Genomic DNA, 26696 nt, shown 5'->3' on the forward strand with positions numbered 1-26696 from the left:
CCACCCCCCCCCACTCTACTCACTTTAGAGCTATAACTGTGACACCAAGCACAGCTGCAATGCCATATTCAAGTTTGCTGTTGACACCACTGGTATAGGCTGAATCAAAGCTGGTGATGAATCGGCATATAGGAGGGAGACTGAAAATCTGGCTGAGTGATGCCATTACAACAACCTCTCACTCAATGTCAGCAAGACCAAGGAACTGACTGTAGACTTCAGAGGGAAATCAGAGGTTCATGAGGCAGTCCTCATTGGAGGATCAGAGGTGGAAAGGGTTAGCAATTTTAAATTCCTGGGTGTTACTATTTCAGAGGATCTGTCCTGTACGTAAGTGCAATTGTGAAGAAAGCACAGCAGCACCTGTACTTCTTTAGGAGTCTATGGAGAATCGGCATGACATCTCAAACTTTGATAAACTTCTATAGATGTGTAGCGGAGAATGTATCAACCGGCTGTATCACGGTCTGGTACAGAAACACCAATGCCTTTGAATAGAAAACCCTACAAAAGGTAGTGGATTCAGTCCGCTACATCACAGGTAAAGCCCTTCCAACCATTAAGCCCATCAACATGAAACACTGTCATAGGAAAGCAGCATCCATCAAAAATCCTCACCAACCAGACCATGCTCCTTTCTCACTGCTGCCATCAGGTAGAAGTTACAGGAGCCTCAGGACTCGTAACACCAGGGTCAAGAACAGTTACTACCCCACAACCATCAGGCTCTTGAACAAAAGGGATAACCAAACACACTTGCCCATCCATTAAGATGTTCCCACCATCAATAATCTCACTTTAAGGACTCTATCTTGCTATCTCATGTTCTCGTTATTTATTGCTATTTACTTATATTTGCATTTACACAGTTTGTTGTCTTCTGCTCTCTGATTGATCTTTCATTGATCTTATTATAGTTATTATTCTATAGACTTGCTGAGTATACCTGCAGGAAAATTAACCTCTTGGTTGTATGTGGTGACATATATATCATTTGATAATAACACTTACTTTGAGCTTACTTTGAACTTCCCATCTGCTTCAAAAGGGCAGCGATCATATTAGTACCAAAGTGAGCTGCCTCAATGATTATCAAACAGAAGCACTCACATCTGCCATAAACAAGTGTTTTGAGAGGTTGATTACAGCTAAAATTAACTCCTGTCGTAGCAATGACATGAACCCACAGCAAGTTGCCTAAATACCACAATAGTGTCTACAGCAGTCACAAACTTACTGGCTCTCCATTCTGCTTTGGAGCATGTAGACAACAGCAAAATATATGACAAGCTGCAGTGTATCGATTACTGCTCAGCATTCAATACCATCACCCCCTCTGTATTAATCACGAAGCCTCTAAATGTGGGCCTCCAAACCTCCCTCTACAACTGGATCCACAACTTTTCCATCAGGAGACCACCGTCAGTATGAATCAGACAGAACATCTCCTTGCTGACAGTCAACACAGGCACATCCTCAAAAATGCATGCTTCACTCATTTCTCTGCTTTTTTCTCCACACTTATGACTGTATGGCTAACCACACCTTGAATGGCATCTATAACTTCACAGATGACACTCTTGGTAAAATCTCAAATGGAGATGAGTCGTCATGCAGGAGCGAGATAGATCAGCTGGTTGAGTGGTGTCACAGCAGCAAAATCACACTCAATGTCTGCAAGACCAAGTCAAGTCAGGTCACTTTTTATTGTCATTTCGACCATGTACACGTACACAGTAAAAACATTTCTTGTGAAATTGTAGATACAATTGGATGGATAGCAACTGTGGCAAGGCTTGCATGACACTACTTCCTGCGAGCAAGAACCTAACAACATAATTGGCAGTGATGTTTCACTCCCTGATCAGTTTAATGTCTTTTATGCATGTTTTGAATGGGAAAATAACATTAGCTCTGTGTGAATCCCCAGATCATCCACTGACCCTGATCTCCACCTTGGAGGCTGAAGTTAGAACATACTTCAAGAGGCTGAAGTGTTCCTCACAAGGCATCAGGCCCTGATGGTGCATGTACCTGGCAGGGTACTGAAAATCTGTGCCGACCAACTTGCTGGAGTGTTCAAGGACCTCTTCAACCTTTCACTGTTGTGGCCTGACATTCCCACCTGCTTCAAAATGGCAGGAGTTATATGGGTGCCTGAGAAGATCAGGGTGAGATGCCTCAGTGACTATCGTCTGGTAGCACTCACATCTAATTGTGATGAAGCACTTAGAAAGGTTGATAGCATCTAGAATTAACTCCTGCCCGAGCAAGGACCTAGACCCGCTGCAGTTTGCCTGCAGCCACAACAGGTCCAAAGTGGATTCAATCTCATTGGCTCACCAATCAGCTTTGGAGCATCTAGATAACAGCAAAACATACATCAGGCTACTGTTTACCAATTACAGTGCAGTGTTCAACAACATCACCCCCTCAGTACTAATCAACAAGCTGCAAAATCTGGGCATCTGGACATTCTTCTGCAATTGGATCCTCGACATCCTTATCAGCCAGTGCAGATCTTCGCCTCACTGACAAACAACAGATTTAATATATCACCAAAGACTCTTGCAAATTTCCATAGATGTAATGTGGAGAGCTTTCTGACTGATGCATCAGTGCCAGGTTTGGAAGCTCCAATACATAGCACTGAGGGGCTGCAGAGGCTTGTAGACTCAGTCAGTATCATCACAGGCACAATACCCCCAACCATCGAGGGCATATTCAGGGGGCGCTGCTTCAAGAAGGTTGCACCCATCATTAAACACCCTCACCACCAGGAACATACCCTCGTCTCATTACTATCATCTGAGAGGAAGTAAAGAAGTCTGAAGACCCACAGCCACACTTATTGTTTTAGGCAAAGCCTCCTCCCACCCCCACCTTCAGATTTTATGAATGGTCTATAACATATGAGCACGACCTCAGTATTCCTCTTTTGTACTTTTTACTTATTTTTGTAACTTACCGTAATTTTTATGCCTTGCACTGCACTGCTGCCATAAAACAAATTTCATGACACGAGTCAGGGATAATAAACCTAATTCTGACTGTTCTCCTATTTGCAGGAATATCCCAGTGGAGACATAAGAGTTATCCCTGAATGGAATAGGAAGAGTCTAAAAGAACTAAAATCTGCTTTGATAAACTCAAATAATGTTTGTACTACTGCAGCTTTTCCTGTTAATCTGCAGACCATATTCATTTCTCTGGTTCTTGCTTTAATCTTACATTTACATTTCAGAGCTACTGAAAATGCTCACTTCACCACCCTGTCTCTAGTGCAATTGCTACCTATCTTGAACACACTGATCCTAAGCTTTACTTCCTTAAAGGCACCTCAAAATGTATATGAAAAAGAAACAAATGCTGTAGAAACATCCAGAAGAGGTAAGTAAAATTACAAAGTATAGAAAGTACAATGGAAGCAGAGAAGAGGAAAGAAAAACAAAATAAAGATTATTAATGCCAAAATAACTGCTGTATACTTACTAAATGTGTTCATAGTTTGAAAAACGTAAGTAGCAATAAGAACATTTTAGAACCAGTGATCGACCTTAAAATATTGTAAGAGAGAAAACACCTACCTCAGATATTTGATTAAGTATCATGTTCTTCACATTCTTCTGACAGCAGTGAAGAACACTGTAGAGCATTTCAATCAGGCAACTGAAATCAGCTTTGTCTTCCTTCATCCAGATTAACAGCTTTTGATTCAGAAATTGCACAGCAGGATTAGATGCCATTGTTTTGACTTCATTATTTGCTTCAGGGAAAAGTTCAGTATTCCCCTGATTATCATTTTCCAGCAAAACTGTAAATAAATTCATTGATGGAAAGGAGCTGACCAGTGTAGCCAAGAATGCAAGGTAAGTTTCAGAGTTCTCTCTTCTGATAAAGCCTATACAGAGTTTGGCCAGTTTACAAACTAGATCTTCCAAAGGTACAGTTCTGGAAGGATTACAATGCTGAGAATTTTCTGAATTCAGCACATTTGTCGGTTCAAAATTTAATTCTTCCTGATGATTGCCATTGTTAGTTTCACTATTCGTAGTTTCTTCTTTGTTAAAAAACTTAACCTTTTCTTTCTTTTTAAGCATGTATTTTTGAGACCTCTCAGGATTTTTTAACAATGTAAGCAAGGAGGACACTCCTTCCAATATATTTTTGTCAGCTTCTGCACTTTTCACCTGAGACATACAAAGCTGAGAAAGCCCATCCCAAAAGTAGGGTAACAGTCTTTGATATGCTTCAGCACATTCTGTTATTTCTGGATTATTAGCTTGCCTTTCCCAGGACAAAAGGGTATCTGCCAGGTGGGAAAATGCACTGTTTTGCAGCTTGGGATTCTTCAAAGCAGAATGGAGCAGAGGTAGTAACTAAAAAGAAAGATAGGGTAAACGCATTCATTTTGAATTTATATTTGCAAAGAAGATCTTTGTATTTTTCATATAAAGCACTCAAATTCTTTTCTATGTCTTGCAAAAATATTCATCTCTGAAATATTTGATCAACCTATCATGTTCACATGGAAAACAGACATGAATACAACTTTAACACAAAGTACACTACAGATGCTGTGGTCAAAGCAACACGTACAACAAGCTGGAGGAACTCAGCACGTTGGGCAGCATCCGTGGAAATGAGCAGTCAATGTTTCGGGCTGAGACCCTTCATCAGGACTGAAGAGGAAGGGGGCAGGGGGCCTACAAAGAAGGTGGGGAGAGGGTGGGAAGGAGAAGGCTGGTAGGTGCCAGGTGAAAAACCAATCAGAGGAAAGATCAAGGGGTGGGCAAGGGGAAGCAGGGAGGGGATAGGCAGGAAAGGTGAAGAAGGAATGTAAAGGGAAAGCACTGTGTAGGCGAAGAAGGCAGAATCATGAGAGAGGTGATAGGCAACTGGAAGAGGAGGCAGAGTGAAACTGGGATGGGGGAAGGGAGAGGGAGGGAATTACCAGTAGTTGAAGAATTCGATGTTCATGCCAAGGGGCTGCAGACTACCCAGACGGTATACGAGGTTTTGCTCCTCCAACCTGAGTTTGGCCTCATCATGGCAGTAGAGGAGGCCAGATATGGACATATCCAAATGGGAATGTGAAGCAAAGTTGAAGCGGGTGGCAACCAGGAGATCCTGTCTGTTGTGGCGGACTGAGCGGAGGTGCTCAAAAATGCAGTCCCCCAATTTGCGTTGGGTCTCACCGATGTAGAGGAGGCTGCACCGGGAGCACTGGATGCAATAGTTGACCCCAACAGACTCACAAGTGAAGTGTTGCCTCACCTTGAAGGACTGTTTGGGGCCCTGAATGGTGGCAAGAGAGGAGGTGTAGGGACAGGTGTAGCACTTACACTTGCCGGGATAAGAACCAGGTGGGAGATCGGTGGGGAGGGACGTGTGGACCAGGCAGTCACGGAGGGAACGATCCCTGTGAAAAGCGAAGAAGGGTAGAGAGGGAAAGATGTGCTTAGTGGTGGGGTCTTGTTGAAGATGGCAGAAGTTGTGGAGGATAATATGCTGGATCCGGAGGCTGGTGGGGTGGTAGGTGAGGACAGGGGGAACACAGTCCCTGTTGTGGTGACGGGAGGATGGGGTGAGGGCCAAAGTGCGGGAAATAGAGGAGATGCAAGTGAGGGCACCATTGATGACGGCAGAAGGGAAACCACGATCCTTAAAGAAATGAGATGTCCTGAAACGGAAAGCCTCATCCTGGGAGCAGATGCAGCAGAGATGGAGGAGCTGGGAATAGGGAATAGCATTTTTGCATGTGGAAGGGTGGGAAGAGGTATAGTCGAGGTAGTTATGAGAGACAATGGGTTTATAGAAGATGTCAGTGGACAGTCTGTCTCCAGAGATGGAAACCGAGAGATCGAGAAAGGGGAGAGAAGTATCCGAGATGGACCAAGTGAATTTGAGGGCTGTGTGGAAGTTAGAGGCAAAGTCAATGAAATTGACGAGCTCAGCATGGGTGCAGGAAGCAGCACTAATGTAGTTGTCAATGTAGCGAAGGAAAAGTTGCGGAGAAGTACCAGTATAGATTTGGAGCATAGACTGTTCTACATAACCCACGAAGAGGCAGGCATAGCTGGGGCCCATGCGAGTGTCCATAGCTACACTCTTGGTCTGAAGAAAGTGGGAAGCTCCCTCTGTGACCGCTTGGTCCACACGTCCCTCCCCACAGATCTCCCACCTGGTACTCATCCCTGCAAATGTAAGTGCTACACCTGTCCCTACACCTCCTCTCTTACCACCATTCAGGGCCCCGAACTGTCCTTCCAGGTGAGGCAACACTTCACTTGTGGGTCTGTTGGTGTCATCTGTTGCATCTGGTGCTCCCGGTGCGGCCTCCTCTACATTGGTGAGACCCGACACAGATTGGGGGACCGCTTTGTCAAGCATCTCCGCTCCTTCCACCACAACAGACAGGATCTCCTGGTTGCCACCTACTTCAACTCTGCTTCACATTCCCATTCGGATATGTCCATACATGGCCTCCTCTACTGCCATGATAAGGCCAAAGTCAGGTTGGAGGAGCAACACCTCATATACCATCTGGGTGGTCTCCAGCCCCTTGGCATGAAGATCGAATTCTCCAACTTCTGGTAATTCCCTCCCTCTCCCTTCCCCCATCCCAGTTTCACTCTGCCTCCTCTTCCTGTTGCCTATCACCTCTCATGATTCTGCCCTCTTCGCCTACACAGTGCTTTCCCCTTACATTCCTTCTTCACCTTTCCTGCCTATCCCCTCCCTGCTTCCCCTCGCCCACCCCTTGATCTTTCCTCTGATTGGTTTTTTACCTGGCACCTACCAGCCTTCTCCTTCCCACCCTCGCTCCACCTTCTTTATAGGGCCTCTGCCCCTCCCTCTTCAGTCCTGATGAAACGTTGATTGCTCACTTCCACAGATGCTGCCCAACCTGTTGAGTTCCTCAAGCTTGTTGTACATGTTGCTATGAATACAACTTTACATCCTGACATTCTAATATCATATATGATGTTAATAATTATATTCAGCTGAAACGATAATTAAAGACAAATAATATCAGGGATATTAACAGAAAGAATAACGTGTAATAATATGTGAGAAACAAGATAAATAGTCATGATGGTATATAAGTCTACTCTTGGTGTTGTATTATATATTGGAATATATACTACAACAAAGAGAGATAATTGAAGATAATCTGCACAGCAAGTGGTCCATCTGTAATCAGAGCCGTTAGGTACAAACAAAAAAACTACAGTTATCTGGTTAAATAGCTGGTTAATTTCACCTTTAGTCTAGAATATTTTCCAAGTAGAAGGAATTGAATAAAGGAAAATAATAAAATAAAAAAACGAAGATTTCAAAGCACCACAGTATTTTAAAGATGTCAAGTCAAGTCAAGTCACTTTTATTGTCATTTCGACCATAACTGCTGGTACAGTACATAGGAAAAATGAGACAACGTTTTTCAGGACCATGGTGTTACATGACAGAGTGCAAAAACTAGACAGAACTATGTACAAAAAAACAACACAGAGAAAGCTACACTAGACTACAGACCTACACAGGACTACATAAAGTGTATAGTGCTGTAGACTGAAATGTCACAAATTCCAACTTCTCACCTTAAAATTTTTCCCATCGCAGCAAGACAATTCTTAGCAATTTTTCCTGCCAAGAAAGATTACACCTTGGCTTTTCTCACATACCTGATCATTTATGAGCATCCGTTGGAGCTTCTGTTGATCCTCATTCATTTCCAGATTCTGGTGTAATGTAAAACGTAAACATTCCATAATTGCAGCCACAATTGCTGAACTCTCAGAATGGCTCATCAAGGCACGTTCACTCAGTAATCTAATCAAAACAAAGTACGCTAAATCGTATCTTACAACTTTACCTGAAATTAGCTTTTATTATTGGTGTTTCAACTGAGTATTTTGTTTTGCATGGGCCAATTGGTTTGAAGGGTCTGTTTCTATGCTGTATAACTCTACTTAAAATAGACTGTACAAAAGATTTGCTCTTGTCTTGCAATTAGAAAAATGTGCTTATTATCAATGCAAGCATTTTCCCCAAAATCACACTGCTTTTGTCCTCAAAATTTATTCAACTGTTTGATCAACTTGGTTCTTAAGTTCTATTCAATTACCTTTTTGTGACAATCTCATTGATTTAAAACGAAGTCGAGTTATGCCTCGGGCCAAAGCCAAGTTTATTGTTCTGGAAGTAAAGAATTGGACTATTTTCATTTAAAATGATGTATATAAAATCCAACCAAAAGGATAAGCCTCACCAAGCATATGCACAACACAATTCCATGCTAAAAGGCCAATGGATAAGCAGAGACATCACACCTCACTGAAAATTCATAACTAAGTAATTAAGCTACTTAAGTATAGTTTTTTCATTAATCAGAAACTGCAAACTGTGGTGGGGGGTTGGAGAAGAGGCTGCAGGGATGTCAATACGAATTAAGGGAGATTCAAGACACAAAATGATCACAAAAGACTGTACCAAAGTCTTCTGGGGGCACTTGGCAACATGAAACTAAAGCTCCCAACATCAGTGAAGCAGACGTTCTGTGGGAATTTATTTTTCTCATTTGGTTCAAAAGCACCCTGAAGAGGACAGTTGCACTTGAATAATCAGTGAGAAAACTGCCAATATCCTGTAGTAATAAGATGCATAATCTTAAATTATTCAGATCAGTAGGGCTTAGTTCCTGCATAAAACGGTGTCAGCTGTAAGCCTGCAGCTGGGCAAATAAAATCTGCATTTATGGTTGCTATGCTTATACCGATTCAGGCAAAGTGGAATCTTTCCTAGAACATAGAACAGTGTAGCACAGGAATACAATGTTTGTGCTGACCATGATGCTAGATGAAACTAATCCCACTTGCCTACACATGATCTATATCCCTCCATCCCCTTCACGCTCTCTTAAACACCTTAGATAAAAATGTTCAACATTTTACGTTCATAATATTTTACACAGCATGAGAACTTAGATAAGAATTAACATATATTTAATAGTATTATCTTCGTGTGGCTAGCTGGAATAGATTGGCTGCAATATTGTTACATTTTCATTTCTCTGAAAAGGCAAATTGAAATTAACTGTTGGATCTGGTTTGTATTTCTATTACAGTCATCCAAATCTCTTATGCTCAAATCATAGTAAATGTGTGCTTAAAACAACGATCAAGGTTATACATACTGCACAAACAAGAACAAATCTGCAGATGCTGGAAATCAAAGCAACACACACAAAATGATGCAGGAACTCAGCAGGCCAGGCAGCATCTAAGAAAAAGAGTACATTGACGTTTCGGGCCGAGACCCTTTCATGGAAAAGAGTACGGTCGACGTTTCAGGTCGGATCCTCCAACAGTCCTGCTGAAGGATCTTGGCCCAAAACGTGGACTGGATTATTTTCCATAGATGCTGCCTGGACTGCTGAGTTCCTCCAGCATTTTGTGTATTGCTTATACATACTGTAGATGAGCTTAAAGAGCATTGTTTAAATGACACTTTCATTGGTACCTGTCAGAGAAGATTTGTTATTTCAAACAGAGAAATCCCGTAAAAAAAACCAAAAACTTTCAAACTCATGTTTGATTAATCTGATTCTAAGAGCACTTTAAAGGTGATTCAGTAATAATTAGCCAAGTAAGAGGTGAAACTAAATCGAGTTCTTTAATCCTCATTCTCACTATTTTTCAGTACACTCCATGAATTCCATTCATGACCATAAAGCAAAAATTTTGGAAAACTTAACAGGAACAGTGAGGCGGTCAGGCAGCAGATGGAGAGAAAAGTTAATTTCAGCTCCATGATTTTTCATCAGAATTCCAATCACAGAACTTTTCAATGGCACCACATTTCATATAGTTGAGTCTAACTTATGAGAGTTTTCCATTCATGCAATGCCTTGTCACACTTTTAAAGAGCTATTCAAAACTAGTCTTTCATCACCTCTAATCATTCTGCCATCAATTATTTAGCTAATTTCCCTTTCTGTCTTTTTAAATAACATCTGTTGATAAAACACTATAGGATGTTGTTTGTTATAATGATCCTGTTATAAATTCAACTACTTTCTCGTCTTCCTCCAGCCAGTTGGTTGCTCCAAAAGCACAACAATCACCATTCCATGTTTGCTCGCAGAAACTATGCACACCTAATTGTTGGAGTAGAGAGAAATATTATGCAAGCAGTGTTTAATGAAAGGAATGTGTATTTTACACAATATGAAAATATGTGTTCCATTCTGTACACTGCTTCATCTTATTAAATTTACAAACATTTATATCTTGGAAAAATTATTGGTGCTTGGAGACAGAAAAATAATTATTTTAAAAGAACACATTTGCATCATGCACTTGCAGATAAACTGATGAGAAAATTCAGGAAAAATCCCCAGCTAATAGTGACCAGGACTAAGAAAGAAATGTCACAAGTGGTCAAAGTGAATAGCACAGAAAACTGAACAAAACCTTTATAAAAACCTGAGAAGTAATTTTCCTGTGCTCCACATTCCATGTAACTGAAGACAGCCTCAATTAAATACATGAAAAGGTCCTTCTCCCCTAACAACTAGCTGAATACAGTTTGAGAATATAATACTGCAGCAACATGATGCATCTTATTTTTCTAATGCTACTTTTAAATTCTGCCTAATTGACAACAACAGCACTTGCCTTCCTTTCAAATACATCTTTAAATTACAGGACAATAATATTCAAACCTCACTCAATCCCTATAGGTTGCTAAGAGTTCAATCTAATGACAGTGAGGCCCTAAAATGGAGACTGCATGCTGTCAGCTGAAGCAAAATCAAATGCGTCAGAATTTGGCTGACCAGAAACAAACAGCATAGCCTTTGTTCCTTTTAATAGAAGTTGTCATGTTGTTTTTTTTTTAAACCAGAAGCTAGCTGGTACTGAAATTTGACATCTGGCATTACCAATATGTTATTTTATTTTGTGGCTGTTTATTTCCCCAAGTAATTAGGAAGGTTTGGGTTAAAGACCAATTCGTAGTATGCTAACTCAATTACTAAAATCTTAAAATCAATGAAACTTAGAGCAAAGGACGCTATTTGCTCTGTCACTTCTGTGCTTGCTCTCTGAAAGAGCAACTATGTTGTTTTACATCTGTAATCCTGTAATCTTCTTATCCTCACTCGTCTGACACAAAAAAAATTGTTGCTTTTAACACATTTATTAGACTAAGGAATCTACATCTGATATTTCAGTAAGAAAATTGTCCTCGTTCTTCATCTATATAATTGGCTTTTCCACGTATATGTATTCCAGGCCCTACGTTTTTAATTATAACATAGCTTACAAAGAAAAGCTTCAAACTAAGTAGCTGCATCACAATAGAGTCTACACAGTGTAGGAATAATAAAAAAAAACATACCCCTTAGCACAGGTGCTGAAGAAAATAGTAAAAAATTCCATCTTTGGTACAATTATTTCATCTGGTAATTTGCTAAAAAATGGTAAAAGATTTGGATAGATCACAGTAGCAAGTCCTCGACCACCTTCTTTAAGTACCATCCATAATTTTGGCAAAACTCCTTTTCTTGCACTTACATGGGTCCAACAATCCTAATAGAAACATCAAAAACACAGGAAGTTTAAAAAAAATCTCTCCAAGGCTGAAAAGGACTACGTCAGTAATAGTTCATGTACAGGATTTAAAATTTGATGGCTTTTAAATACATTATCTCACGCTATATGTATTGTTTAAATCAAGGACAGGAACTGTGTTCCTGGTTTTCCCCTCTTGCACTCCAAATAGATGCTAATTCCAAATTACCTGCAATATCTGAAACAGAACAGAGAATCATTATATAGGCCTTTTTCAACATTCTTCATAGAAACTTGCTGCAGATTCCCTGCAAATTCCACTGATCTGAATCCTATTGCATCAACCTTACTGCCCAGGGTCATTGTTTCCAAAGCTCCTTATCTGTGGATTTCGGGGGACTACCTTGTTCCCCAAAGCATTCTGGATTCCTGTAGCATTGCCTGCACGGTGGCAAGACATCAAATGGTGCATCATAGCAGCTCGTCTCAAAACAATCCTGAAACACCAGCAGCTGGCAAACTACAAACTATGAAGTAAGACTACAGATTTTACTTCTGAAGTGGTAACCTATTAAATTTATTTCAAATTAGCTGTCAGGAACAAAGATAAAACTGATGTCACGAGTCTTTAAGCGAGTGCTAAACAGATGGTGCATGAGAGATCACATATTACAAATGACTGAACTTTTCAAAGAAGTAATGAAGATGATTGATGACAGTGAATGTTGTATACATGGATATCAGTAAATCTTTCAACAAGGTCCCTCATGGGATAACTGAAGACTTAATAGATTGGATTCAAAATTGCTTCGCCATACAAGACGGAGGGTGGCGATGGAGGCACATTATTCTGTCTGGGAGGAAGGTATCAGTGGTCAAAACTGACTCTATTGTCATGTGAACAACTACATGCATGCAGAGGTGCAATGAAGAACTTATTTGCTGCTGCACTACTGAACCGGATGTCCTATTTCAAAAAGATTATGCTATGTTGCTTGTTACATAAGTGAAAGATTTGGACAAAAATGTAGCTGAGATGATTAATAAGTTTGCACACAACATAAAAAATGGTAGAAACTAGGAAGGTTGTCAAAGAATTCAGGAGGGTATAGATTAGTTAGAAATATCAGCACAGCATTGGCAGATGGAATTAAATCCAGGCAAGAGTGAGGTGTTGCATTTTGGAAGGTCAAATGCAAGAGGAAAGTATACCGTTAACTGCAGTGCCCTTATGAGCATTAATGTACAGGCATGCAAGTCCATAACTCCCTGTAAGTGGCAATTCAAGTAGATAGGATGGTAATGATGGCAGTCAACAGACTTGACTTCATTGGGTTTGGGTATTGAATATAAATGTCGAAGTACTGAGGGTTCAGACAGGATACACAAAAAGTTCCCCAGGATATCGCCTGGATTAGAGTGTAAAGAGAGGTCAGACAAATCTGGGTTGTTTTCATTGGAGCATTGGAGGACTAGCTTCTTGTCTTTTACACATTGGTTGTTTGTCTGTCCTATTAGGTGTGGACTATCATTGATAGTATTTATTGTGATTGTCCACAAGCAAATAAATCTCAGGGTTGTGCGCGGACGGACGGACGGACGGACGGACACACACACACACACACACATCATTAATAATAAATTTTCTTTGAACTTGAACCTTGAATAGTGACATGATCAAAATTTATTAAATTACGAAAATAGTGCAGACAATCAGAATCTTTCTCCCAGGAAAGAGACATTAAATACTAAAGGGTGAGGGGGGAAAATTAAGGTGAGGGGGGAAAAGTTTAAAGGAGATTTATAAGAAAGGTTTTATTTTTGATTCACCAAGAGTGGTAGTTGCCTACAATGTTTTGCCAGCAGAAATGATGCCAGTAACTTTTAAGAGTATTCAGACAGGCAGGGTATAGAGAGGTATAGACAATGTGCAGGCAGGTGGGATTAGTTCAAATTGGCAACATAGTTGGCATAGACATTGTGGGCCAAAGGACATGTCCCCGTGCTATACTGTTTGAAAAGACACTCTAAAGGTGTCCCATTTTCTAAAACCAAGTGGTAGCCAGGAATATGGGTACTAAGTAATGAGTGAGGGAACAGGAGGTGAGTTATTTGGACACAAAGAAGTGAAAATGGGAGAAAAAGTGGATAAAATTGAGTTTGGAACTAGGGACAGGTGAGGATTAGGGAAGGTGCTGTTCAGTTTATCTTAGTGTCTTGTTAAATGTTTATAAAATGCCAACAGCCTGCAGGTCCAATGGGAGATTACAGGTCGATTACGATACTATTGTCAATTGCTATCCATAAGCAAGTAATTCAGGAACAGAAGACCTAGGAAACTTTGCTGTCAAAGCTTAGGGTTATTGTTTGTCCATGATTAGATGAATCAACCAAGATCGAATTATTTATAGAAAAGAATTTATAACTTCAACAAAGCAAAACCTTCAAAAGGATTTCTTCTCTATTTTTTGTATTAAATAGAGAAATCAACTTTGCATCAAACTGTCCATCTTTCACTTTACCTCAATGCAGCTGAGCACATGAAGTGCCGCTGCCCAGACAGAAGGGCACACCACTGGATCCAGATCATCTATGCTCAGCAGTACAGCTGGACTGACTTCTGCAGCTTTACACTTCAACAGCTCAGGGAAATGTTGGCAAAAACCAATAATCAGCTCGAAGAAAGCTGATCGGATCTAGCAAATTAAAGAAAGCAGTAGAAACTTTGGTTTTGCACAGTTAATATAAAATATTTTTATACAGATTATAAAATAATTGAAGTAAACCAAGGATTAAGTATTAAAACAATATTAATTTGAAGTCCTCAAGTTATGCTAACGTAAATGGAGCTTTTTTAAAAAAGCTAACTCCTGTGTATTGTTAATTTGCCTGCATCAGGGAGTCTGATTTCCATACTGACACCATCAGCAAAAACATCTTTTCCTCATGCTATCAAAATCTTTCCTTTTTTAAAAGACCTCTGATAGGTCAACTATTATAATGAAAAGAGATTCGGGCTACTCATTTTTCCTGTCCTGTTAAGTAATCCCTTGTACTTCTGGCACTTTTTTTTTTAAAAAATACACCCTCTCCATTGCCTCCTTTTCCAAAAGAAATGACAAGCTGTGCTGTATACAATTGTTGCAAACCATGGTTTGATACAGATTTAGCTTTACTTTCCAAATCTTTCCCTCTATAAACAAACCCTGGAGCTTGGCTTGCTTTATGTATAACCCGTGCTACAACTAGAGAATGATGTAACTGTACTTCAGTGCTCTTCTGTTATCCATGTAGATATGACTATCCAAGTATCCAGTGACCTCACTATTCCTACCAAACTATACTATACTAATTCACATTTACCTCACCTGCTTACTGTATGCACATTCTGTAAATGTTATGTCTTTCTAATCTACTAAGGTTTCCTCACTACCAATTAGCCATATCACACCTACAAACACCTCCCCAATTCACCATGCATTATCATTTGCAAATTTAGAAATTGTTTTCACAACTTCAAACTCAAATTATGAGTGTAAATTGTGGATATCAATGGTCCCTCTGCTGATCCTTGTGGAACACTGCAACCCACCTATTTTCACTGTGAATAGCTACCATTTACTCCCACTCTCTGCTTCCTGACTTAAAGCTAGCTAGAAACCTTCATTTCTCCCTAACTTCATATTTTCTGATTTTATTTGTTAAAATATTATAGATTAACTTTTTGATGACCTTTTGAAGATCTGGAAAAAAAATACACTTACAGCATTGTACATACGTCTACTGTGTATTACCTCTTCAGAGAAGTTCAATACAATTAGTTAAGCAAGACCTCCGCTTTTGAATTCTAAGTAGATTATTCGTGATTTGCTTGTAGAACACAGAACCGCACAGCATAGGAATAGGCCCTACTACCTGCAATGTTCTTCTAAACGGTGTCAGGAGTTGGGGTGTCAAGGATTTTGTATATTCAATCTTTTTTTCGAGTTTTTGAGGATATAGGCGTTACTGATAAGGCTGCAGAAAATGCCAATCCTTATTGCCCTTGGTAATCTACATCCAGGAACTGCTCCAGTGCTCATGGTGAATTAAGGACTCTTACACTGCAGAAGAGCCCACACTTCCTCATGTAAAAGATCAATAGCAACTTAGCAATATTTTAACAATATTTTTTTTCTGTATTTCCGAGTATATTAATCAAACCTGTGGATTTTTATGCTTGCAGTATTTCCAAAACTTCGACTGTGATAAAGTTTTTATTAGTCTGTCCTTCAGAACCATATTTTCATTTTCAGGCAGAAGGTCAAGTAGCTTCTTCAAAGCCAAGAGTGAACTGGTAACAACTCTGAAGTATTTGGCTTCCCTTTCTTCTTCTGGAACACTTCTAAAGAAAAACAGCAATAGTGAACTGTTTTGGCTTTTATACAAATTGAATATTAGCAAGTACAAAATAGCATTTATGCACAAATTACTTAACACAATAACAAATTTGATTCATTTGTCTATTCCTAAAGAAATACACCTTTAATTGACTGTTGCAAAAGTTAAAAGTCTTCAAAAACAAACAACCTACTGTGGGTCACTGAGAGTCTCAGGAGTCTCCTTCATGATGTTATCATACAGAGTCTGTAAAATAGGGAAATACAACTATAATTACAAACAAATCTACAATATGAAGCTTAATAAAGGAGTTCAACAATGAAATTATTCCAGTCTTACAAATAAGACTTGGAAAACAAGTTGTATATGAATGGGGGGGGGGGGGAATATCACTAAATAATTAAGCAAGAAGGTTCCACATCAGATGAGCATAGAGTGAATCAGGATAAGCTGCAACAGGGTAAGATAGTTTCCGCCCTTTAAAAAAACAGAAATCGCCCACCAGTTAAAACATACTTGTGTGTCCGCGCAGTAATTTTTTTCCCTTACAAGGACACCTATGGGTGGATATTGGGTTGGCAAGCTCTGTGAACGAAGACCAGTAAAGACAAGGTCTGGTGAACGCGCCTCCCATCCCCAAACCAGACTGCCGGATCCTGCGATCAGAGGTCCTACCAAAACAGAGGCACGAGGGCTGCTGACCCCCTAAGTCGGCAAGTCTAGAGTTCAGGGTCCCGTTATTGGTAAGTCCCGGGTTCAATATGAAAGACTGAAGCCAAAAGGTCAAAGACCAAAGTAGGTAAGTCAGGAAGTTGAGGCCCTAAGACTGCAATTTGACGGGAAGTCAGAGATATTCGTAAGTCCAGTGAAAGTTGCTCAGAGGCAGCCTGTCCTAGGCCTGGAGAATTGGTAGTGGGATGGGGGGAGGGGGAGGGAGGGGGAAAGGGGGAGGGGGAAGAGAGGGGGTAGAGAGAGAACAGTGAACAGTGGAAAGGGCTAGTTTTGCTGTTCTGTTTTCACTGTTGTTGCTTGTATTGTTCTGTAGAACATTGGGGGCATGCTATGTTGGTGAGTAAATGTGTGGTACCACTTGCAGGCTTCCCCCAGCAAGTTGTGTTGGTTGTTAAAGCAAATAACACATTTCACTGTATTTTTCGATGTACATGTGGGGAAAAGAATGAAGTTGAATCTGAGCAAAGGCTGATGACAGCAATGGCTGAAAAAGGTGTTTTTTTGTTCTGGGGAAAGGCAGGACTGCTGACATTTGTATTTTATTCATTATGTGCTGTGCCATATGACATGGGAGATCATGATCAAATCATACCCTAAAGATTTGAGCTGGAAACTCCTGGGTGGCACCTGAGCACAGTACTAAGACTGCTGTACTGATAGAAGTGCTTTATTTTGCATGAGAACTTAAAGAGATCTAATGATATATTGTCAATGAGCATCAGGGCTTTATTCACAGAGAATTGGTATATACAGTATCGCAAAAGTGACGTGACTAGTATATTACCTAGTTGGAGTCATGTTGCCGTTTATGAGAGTTTAAATTTGGGTAGGACGTTTCTTGCATTATAAAAAAAAGGGCCCATTTTGCCAGTTAAGTATTTTGATTGTTCTGCTGTTAGGTTCATAATTTGAGATCAAATTGTATGCTTACACCACGACAATTCAAATTTTCAATCCTTAAAATTACTATGCACAAGATTTAACAAGCCAATAAAGCATAGAAACCTTATCATGAATTGAAACACAAAGTGGATTAAATTATACCATTGCCCTGTGGTGTGAAGTATTTAATGTTAAGGCACAGAAAAACAATTATACAAAATACAATGATTACAACTCAAGATAGAAGCCACAAACTCTCAAAAACAGAATATTTGTTTAAATCCTACATGGTATGCATTAGAAGTTTTTTTTTAAACTTACAGTCATAATTTCCTCTTTACAAAAAGCCACGGCCTCTGATTGTTTATTTGGAGGAAAAGCGACTTGAAATGCCATCTTTGCTGCTGAGGCTGCTGGACCATAGGTATCGCACTGAGCAATTAGCCAATGTCCCATTATACTCTTCAAATAAGGTGCTAAATTTCGCTTCACCTGAAGAATGAGTGACTCAAATGCCTGTTGAATTGCTTCTCGGACTCTACGGTCATGCTCCTGAGAGGAGAGGGCAAAATAGAAATTAAAAGCACACAGAAATATTACCAAGGTATATCACATCTGCATCTTCAGTCTCTCCTCCTAAATTACACCTTCTTTACTTACTCAACGAGTTGTTGATAACTGATAAGTAACAGGCAACTTCTCTGCCTTTTGCATTAACAAACATTTATTCATTACATGAAGAGCATGAATATTTAAAAACAAGAGAGATTCTACAGATGCTGGAAATCCAGAGTAATAGACACAATACACTGGAGGAACTTAACAGGTCAGGCAGCATCTTTGAAAAGGTTGATGTTTTGAGCAGAGACCCCTCATTAAGGCAGGACAAAGATTTGTTAAAGATTTGTTTTAATCGATTCAGATTAGTTTATTAGTTTAGTGTCATATAGAACCAGGGTGCAATGAAATTTCTTGACTCTTATGAAGCTCACAAAGTAAACAATAGAATGACACAAAGATAGTGGCTCAGTTTAAGAGGAGCTGCAGGTAAAATGTCACCACTGGGCATGTCATTGTTTTTTTTAAAACAAATAGCAATTATATTAGATGAGTAAATGAATATGTCACAACTTTCCTGTGAGATGTATTTATTTTATCATGGTCCCACTATCGTGGAAAACATGGTCAGCTGGAAAATAAGTAGGTTTAGACTACAGGAAGAACTCAGTGAGCCAGTGGAGCACCAAGGAGGCAAATGGATAGTCAATATTTTAGCTTCTGACCCTTGCATCAGGACTGAGAAGGTAAGAGGAAAATCAGCCAATATGAAGAGGCAAGAGGGAGGTAATGAGATAATAGGTAGAACCATTTGCCCCAAAAGGAAATCTTTACCTTCAATTTTGTTAGCTGCAATTGTTTTCTCTGCCTCTCTCCCTCAAACAACCTTTAATTGCTTACTTTCTACCCTCTGCCTCCTCCCACTACCTATCGCAATCACTCAATCCCTACATTCCCCTTAAGCTTGGGTTAAGGCTTCAGGGTTGCAGCATAACATCCAGACACTGGATGTCCCATCAGACACATAAGCAGCCTCTCTCATTTGCCGGATTGGAGGGTTGTGACTAGCGGTGTCCCAAAAGGATCTGTTCTGGGACATCACTTTTCGTGATTCTTATTAATGACCTGGATGTGCGGGTAGAAGGGTGGGTTGGCAAGTTTGCAGACCACACAAAGGTTGGTGGTGTTGTGGGTAGTGTTCAGGATTGTTGAAGATTGCAGAGGGACATTGATAGGATGCAGAAATGGGCTGAGAAGTGGCAGATGGAGTTCAACCCGGAGAAGTGTGAGGTGGTACACTTTGGAAGGACAAACTCCAAGGCAGAGTACAAAGTAAATGGCAGGATACTTGGAAGTGTGGAAGAGCAGAGGGATCTGGGGGTACATGTCCACAGACCCCTGAAAATTGCCTCACAGGTAGATAGGGTAGTTAAGAAAGCTTATGGAGTGTTAGCTTTCATAAGTTGAGGGATAGAATTTAAGAGTCACGGGGTAATGATGCAGCTCTATAAAACTCTGGTTAGGCCACACTTGGAGTACTGTGTCCAGTTCTGGTCGCCTCAGTACAGGAAGGATGAGGAAGCATTGGAAAGGGTACAGAGGAGATTTACCAGGATGCTGCCTGGTTTAGAGAGTATGCATTATGATCAGAGATTAAGGGAACCAGGGCTTTACTCTCTGGAGAGAAGGAGGATGAGAGGAGACATGATAGAGGTATTCAAGATATTAAGAGGAATAGATAGAGTGGACAGCCAGCGCCTCTTCCCCAGGGCACCACTGCTCAATACAAGAGGACATGGCCTTAAGGAAAGTTCAAGGGGGATATTAGAGGAAGGTTTTTTACTCAGAGAGTGGTTGGTGTGTGGAATGCACTGCCTGAGTTAGTGCTGGAGGCAGATACACTAGTGAAATCTAAGAGACTAATATACAGGTATATGGAGGAACTTAAAGTGGAGGGTTATATGGGAGGCAGGGTTTAAGGGTCGGAACAACATTGTGGGCCGAAGGGCCTGTACTGTACTGTAAAAAAATGAATACGTAGTGTTGCCTGCACATGGTTGCCTTTGATGAATTTCCTTGCGTTACTATAAATTGCCTACCTCCTCATAACTATAAAGGCCAATGTCCAAGTAGCAAAGTTCACTTATTGAAAGTTTCAGAGTCAAAATTCTGTTCAGTAGTTAGAAGGGAAGAAGGAATTCATGGAAACTTACCAAAGAAAATTTGCAATAAATCCTTGACCAATAAGGAAGAACTCCTTTTACACTTTCAGGATCCTTCTCTTTGCACATTGTGGCAAACTCTTGTAAAGCCTTATAGGAAACAATTAAGTAGTCAATGAGCATACAAGAGTATTGAAAAAAAATTAAACTTTCAACTCGTCAGAAAGAACACTAACAGATATGGGTATCTCAAAGAAGAACTCTCAATGCAATATATGCCCTTCAAATATGATTTTAAATTTAATATTTAAAACTAACTCTGTTCACTGTGTGGCATAAATTTTTAAATATCAGGCAAATAATACTCCAAAACAACTTGAAAGAGAAAGATTAATTTCCAATTATCCAAATAATCTGTCTATACTGAGACATTAGAAATCAATTTAAAACAGCAATGTTAATATCGCATTAATGGTACCATCACACAAATAAATAAAAGATAATCTTGCAGATACCGAAAAAGAACCTGAATTTACAGTAACATTCAGAGTTTCCAGTCCCACGTCTTGTAGATTGTGGACCGAAGGATAAGTATTGGAGAGTCATCGAGCAGTACAGTAAGGATGTAGGCCCTTTAACCCCCCCCCCCCCGAGTTCATGCCAACCACTGTGCTCACACATCTTGTCCCAGTTTTCTGCATCTGGCTCACATCATTCTAAGTCCTACCCCAAATGCTTCTTAAATTATACTGCTGGATCTGTTTCAACCACTTCTCTGGCAGCTCACTCCGTCTACTCAACACCCTCTACATGAAAAAGCTCTTTTACATGGTTGAAAGCTTCCACAAAATCACAGCCGATGATTCCCTATAACACAGAGCAAAAAGTAAACTACTGGAGGAACTCAGCGGGTCAGGTTGCCTCTGTGGAGGTAAAGAGATGACCACCATTTTGGGTCAAGACCCTGCATCAGGACATGCTGCTTACCCCACTGAGTTCCTCCAGATATTTCTTTTTTTGCTCCAGTTTCTTATTTCCAGCTCTCCAAATCCCATGTATTGTAAACGGACCAAGCCAAAAAGATCCTGAAAGCCAAAAGACTGATTACTTTTTCACTTATTAGGGAGAGAGAGAGCCTGTGGTGTGTTGAATTACTGGGTGAATGATAGTCTTTGAGGTACTACAAGTCTGTGTCTTTATTGATGCTTTCCTGCACGCTTGAGTGCTCGGTGGAGGGCACCAATGCTTTTTTTTTGCTGGTGGTGGGGGGGGGGGGACTTAGAGGTTTTAACATTCAACTGTCATTCATTCTTTGGGGCACTCCTCTGTCTTCATGGATGCTTGTGAAGAAAAAGAATTTCAGGATGTACAGTGGCATGCAAAAGTTTGGGCACCCCGGTCAAAATTTCTGTTACTGTGAATAGCTAAACTAGTAAAAGATGACCTGATTTCCAAAAGGTATAAAGTTAAAGATGACACATTTCTTTAATACTTTAAGCAAGGTTACTTTTTTATTTCCATCTTCTACAGTTTCAAAATAACAAAAAAGGAAAAAGGCCCAAAGCAAAAGTTTGAGCACCCTGCATGGTCAGTTCTTAGTAACTTGGAATTTAGCAGGATGAGAGGGGCTCTGATTGAAACATATAAGATTATTAAGGGATTGGACACGCTAGAGGCAGGAAACATGTTCCCGATGTTGGGGGAGACCAGAACCAGAGGCCACAGTTTAAGAATAAGGGGTAGGCCATTTAGAACGGAGTTCAGGAAGAACTATTTCACCCAGAGAGTTGTGGATCTGTGGAATGCTCTATCTCAGAAGGCAGTGGAGGCCAATTCTCTGGATGCTTTCAATAAAGAGTTAAGATAGAGCTCTGAAAGATAGTGGAGTCAAGGGATATGGGAAGAAGGCAGTAGCCGAGTACTGATTATGGATGATTAGCCATGATCACAGTGAATGGCGGTGCTGGCTTGAAGGGCAGAATGGACTACTCCTGCACCCACTGTTTATTGTAACACCCCCTTTGACAAGTATCACAGCTTGTAAATGCTTTTTGTAGCCAGCTAAGAGTCTTTTGATTCTTGTTTAGGGGATTTTCACCCATTCTTCCTTGCAAAAGGCTTCTAGTTCTGTGAGATTCTTGGGCCATCTTGCATACACTGCTCTTTTGAGGTCTATCCACAGATTTTTGATGATGTTTAGGTCGGGGGATTGTGAGGGCCATGGCAAAACCTTAGCTTGCACCTCTTGAGGTAATCCATTGTGGATTTTGAGGTGTGTTTAGCATCATTATCCTGTTGTAGAAGCCATCCTCTTTTCATCTTCAGCTATTTTCTACAGATGGTGTGATGTTTGCTTCTAGAATTTGTTGGTATTTAATTCAATTCATTCTTCCCTCTATCAGTGAAATGTTCCCCGTGCCACTGGCTGCAACACAAGCCCAAAGCATGATTGATCCACCCCCATGCTTAACTGTTGGAGAGGTGTTCTTTTCATGAAATTCTGCACCCTTTTTTCTCCAAACATACATTTGCTCATTGCAGCCAAAAAGTTCTATTTTAATTTCATCAGTCCATAGGACTTGTTTCCAAACTGCATCAGGCAAACTTTTGATGCTGAATATTGTGGTGAGGATGCAGGAAAAGTTTTCTTCTGATGACTCCTCCATGAAGGTCATATTTGTGCAGTTATCGCTGCACAGTAGAACAGTGCACCACCACTCCAGAGTCTGCTAAATCTTCCTGAAGGTCTTTGGCAGTTAAACGGGGGTTTTGATTTGCCTTTCTAGCAAACCTACGAGCAGTTCTCTCGGAAAGTTTTCTTGGTCTTCCAGACCTCAACTTGACCTCCACTGTTTCTGTTAACTGCCATTTCTTAAATATTACGAACTGAGGAAACAGCTACCTGAAAACACTTTTCTATTTTCTCATAGCCTTCTCCTGCTTTATGGGCATCATTTATTTTAATTTTCAGAGTTCTAGGCAGCTGCTTAGAGGAGTCCATGGCTGCTGATTGTTGGGACAAGGGTTGAGGAGTTAGGGTATTTATAAAGCTTTGAAATTTGCATCACCTGGCCTTTCCTAATGATGACTGTGAACAAGCCATAGCCCTAACAAGATAATTAAGGTCTGAGACCTTGGTAAAAGTTATCTGAGAGCTCAATTCTCTTGGGGTGCCCAAACTTTTGCGTGGTGCTCCTTTCCTTTTCTTCCCACTCTAAAATTGTGCAAAACAAAAATAATACACTAATCTTGCTTAAAATGTTGAAAAGAATGTTTCATCTTTAACTTTATGACGTTTAGAGATCAGTTTATCTTCTACTCACTTAACTAATCACAGTAACAGAAATTTTGACCGGGGCACCCAAACTTTTGCATGCCACTGTATATTGCGTACATTTCTCTGGCATTATATGTACTTACTGAACTTTAATCATTGCACAAATTTGCTCAGTCTGTGACAGAATTTGGTACACATTTTGGTACTTTCATTTGCTGAAACAATACATTTGTAAGCCTCCAAAAACAGAACTGCAAATCTTAATTTTAAGCAAAATTAAGACAAATATGCATCCATCCAAACTGAATAGCCCTTCACCCTAATAAAAATGGTATGTATAAAGAAATGCCAGAAATAGTAAATGTATCTCTTTGCTCCAACACTTTACTGAGTGAGTTTATAATGTGATACATGTCAATATCTGCTACAGAAAATAAGCAAAATGCAACAATAAAACATACTTTTAATTTAGTGATTGCATCCCTCTTTGACATTTTGCGCAGAACCATTCGGAAGTCAGCATCCACCAAGCTGTCCACCTCTTCGAGGCCTTGGACTGCAGGGACATAAGCCAATTCATTCTGGGTGGCTCCAAATCCAATAAAGCCTGGAACTATACCCTTGTCTTTGGCTAGCAGCTCAGCTGCTTTACCACTGCTCGATGGCTGTATAAAAAAAATGAACAGGAAACCAGATTTGTAGTTATGCAGATTTCATTAAGAGCAAAGATACTCCAGTAAAATATTTGACTAGCTCATGCAACATGCTGGACTTTATAAAAACAGTCATAGATGAGTGTGTACCCTCAAAATCATTCAGTCTTCCCCAACCAGAACCCCTGGATGAACCACGAGATCCGCAAATGCTTAGGGCCAGATCAGTGGCATTCAGGTCCGGCACCAAGAAAGAAAGAAAAGGTCCAGGAATGGTCTCCAGAAAGCCATCTCATATGCAAAGTGGCAATTCTGGACCAAACTTGAATCACTGTAGGATGCTTTACAACTGTGGCAGGGCTTGAATTCTATCATCTCCTACAAAGTTATCGAAGTGACATAGGTGAAAACAAGGCTTCGCTCCCAGAAGTCCTCGATGCGTTTATGCTCACTTTGACTGTCAAAACATGGAGGAGCTTTCACAAACTCTCACAGCCCCCAGTGACAGTGGGATTTCAGTCTCTGAGGCTGACGTAAGAGCATCCTTCTGGAGGTTGAACCCATCGAGAGCATCCAGCCCAGATGGGGTACCTATCCATGTACTGAAGACCTGTGCTGATTAACTGGCTGGAGTATTCACCGATATCTTTAACCTCTTGCATCAGTAGTCTGAGATACCCATCTGCTTCAAGCAGGTTTCTATTATATCATTGCCTAAGGAGAACATGGCAACCTGCCTCAATGACTATCGTCCAGTAGTACTGTGATGAAATGCTTTGAGAGGTTGGTGATGAAACATATTAAATCCTGTCTGAGAAGTGACTTGTAACCGCTCCAATTTGCCTACTGGCACAACTGATCCACAGCAGATGCCATCTCATTGGCTCTTTACTCAACCTTGGAACAACTGTTCAGCAAAAATCATACATCAGGATGCTCTTTATTGATTACAGCTTAGCATTCAACACTATCATCCCCTCAAAGCTAATTAATAAGCTTCAAGACCTTGGCCTCAATTCCTCTGTGTGATTGCATCCTCCATTTCCTCACTTGCAGATAACAGTCACTTTGGCTCGGCATATACAATCTCCATCAGCACAGACACACCACAAGGCTGTCCCCAGCTCCCTGCTCTACTTGGTTTGTACTTATGACTCAGTGGCTAAGCACAGCCCCAGTGCCATATTTAAGTTTGTTGATGACACTACTGTTGTAGGGTGAATCAAAGCTGGTGATGAATAGGCATGTAGGAGCAAGATTGAGAACTTGGCTGAGGGGTGCCGTATCAACAACCTCTCACTCAATAACAGCAAAACCAAGGAGCTGATTATTTACTTCAGGAGGACCAAACTGGATATCAATGAGCCAGTCATCACTAGGAGATCAGAGGTAAAGAGGGTCAGCAACTTGAAGTTCCTTCGGTTGATCATTTCAGAGGATCTGTCCTGGCCCCAGCACACAATTGACTTAACAAAAAAAAGAATGGCAGTGTCACTACTTTTTTTTTTAAAAAGAAGTTTGCAAAGATTCCACTTGACATCTAAAACTTTAACGAACTTGTATCGATGTGTGGTGTAGAGTATATTGACTGGTTGAATCATGGCCTGGTATGGAAACACTAATGCTCTTGAATAGAAAATCCTACAAAAGTAGTGGACATGGCCCAGTCCATCAAGGGTAAAGCCATCTACATGAAGTGCTGTTGCAGGAAAGTAGCATCCATCATCAAGGACGCCAACCACTCTGGCCATGCTCTCTTCTCACTGCCACCATCTGGAAGGTGGTACAGGAGCCTCAGAACACACACCACAAGGTTTAGGAATAGTTAATGGCCCCCAACTATCAGGCTATTTAACCAGAAGGGTAACTTCACTTGCCCCATCACTGAACTCTTCCCACATCTATAGACTGTATTCAAGGACAATAACGTCCTGGCATGTTCCACTTAACAGGACCTAAAATTAACATATTTACAAATTGTCAGTTAGTAATCCCTGGATTATCCAGGCACCATGTGCTAGTCAGGACAGAAATAGCAAGATAGAATAGATGAATGAGTGACTGAGATGCAAGACTTCAGCTTTTTATCATCAGATCCTCTTCTGGAGCAGGGATAAACTGCACAAGAGGAAATCACAGGGGTGTTGCCAGCTCTGGAGGACCTGAGTTATAGGGAAAGATTGAATTGGTTAGGACTTTATTCCTTGACATGTAGATGATTGAGAGGAGATTTGACAGAGGTATACAAAATTATGCGGGGTATAGAGAAGGTAGGTGCAAACAGGCTTTTCCCACTGAGGGTGGGTGGAGCTACAACTGGAGGTCATGGGTTAAGGGTGCAATATGAAACATTTAAGGAGAACACAAGAGGAAATTTCATTCAGAGTCATAAGAGTGTGGAATGAGGTGTGTGCACAAGTGGTACATGTGAGCTCAATTTCAACATTTAAAAGTACATGGATGGCTGTGGTCC

At 40.5% G+C, this 26696-nt stretch overlaps 1 protein-coding gene across 1 annotated transcript in view; it reads right to left on the bottom strand.

Annotated features, from left to right (window-relative positions):
- Positions 1–26696, bottom strand: part of ltn1 (listerin E3 ubiquitin protein ligase 1) — a 119125-nt gene that overhangs the window by 84889 nt on the left and 7540 nt on the right. The window contains exons 2-10 of the mRNA XM_059968094.1: positions 24032–24235; positions 20345–20443; positions 17895–18125; positions 16153–16205; positions 15783–15963; positions 14102–14275; positions 11407–11597; positions 7689–7836; positions 3588–4379 (exon numbers count right to left, since the gene is read on the bottom strand). Of these exons, the coding sequence (XP_059824077.1) occupies positions 3588–4379; positions 7689–7836; positions 11407–11597; positions 14102–14275; positions 15783–15963; positions 16153–16205; positions 17895–18125; positions 20345–20443; positions 24032–24235 (2073 nt within the window). The remainder of the gene's footprint in view (positions 1–3587; positions 4380–7688; positions 7837–11406; positions 11598–14101; positions 14276–15782; positions 15964–16152; positions 16206–17894; positions 18126–20344; positions 20444–24031; positions 24236–26696) is intronic.

The sequence above is a fragment of the Hypanus sabinus genome, chromosome 4, assembly GCF_030144855.1.
Source record: "Hypanus sabinus isolate sHypSab1 chromosome 4, sHypSab1.hap1, whole genome shotgun sequence".
Lineage (NCBI taxonomy): Eukaryota > Metazoa > Chordata > Chondrichthyes > Myliobatiformes > Dasyatidae > Hypanus > Hypanus sabinus.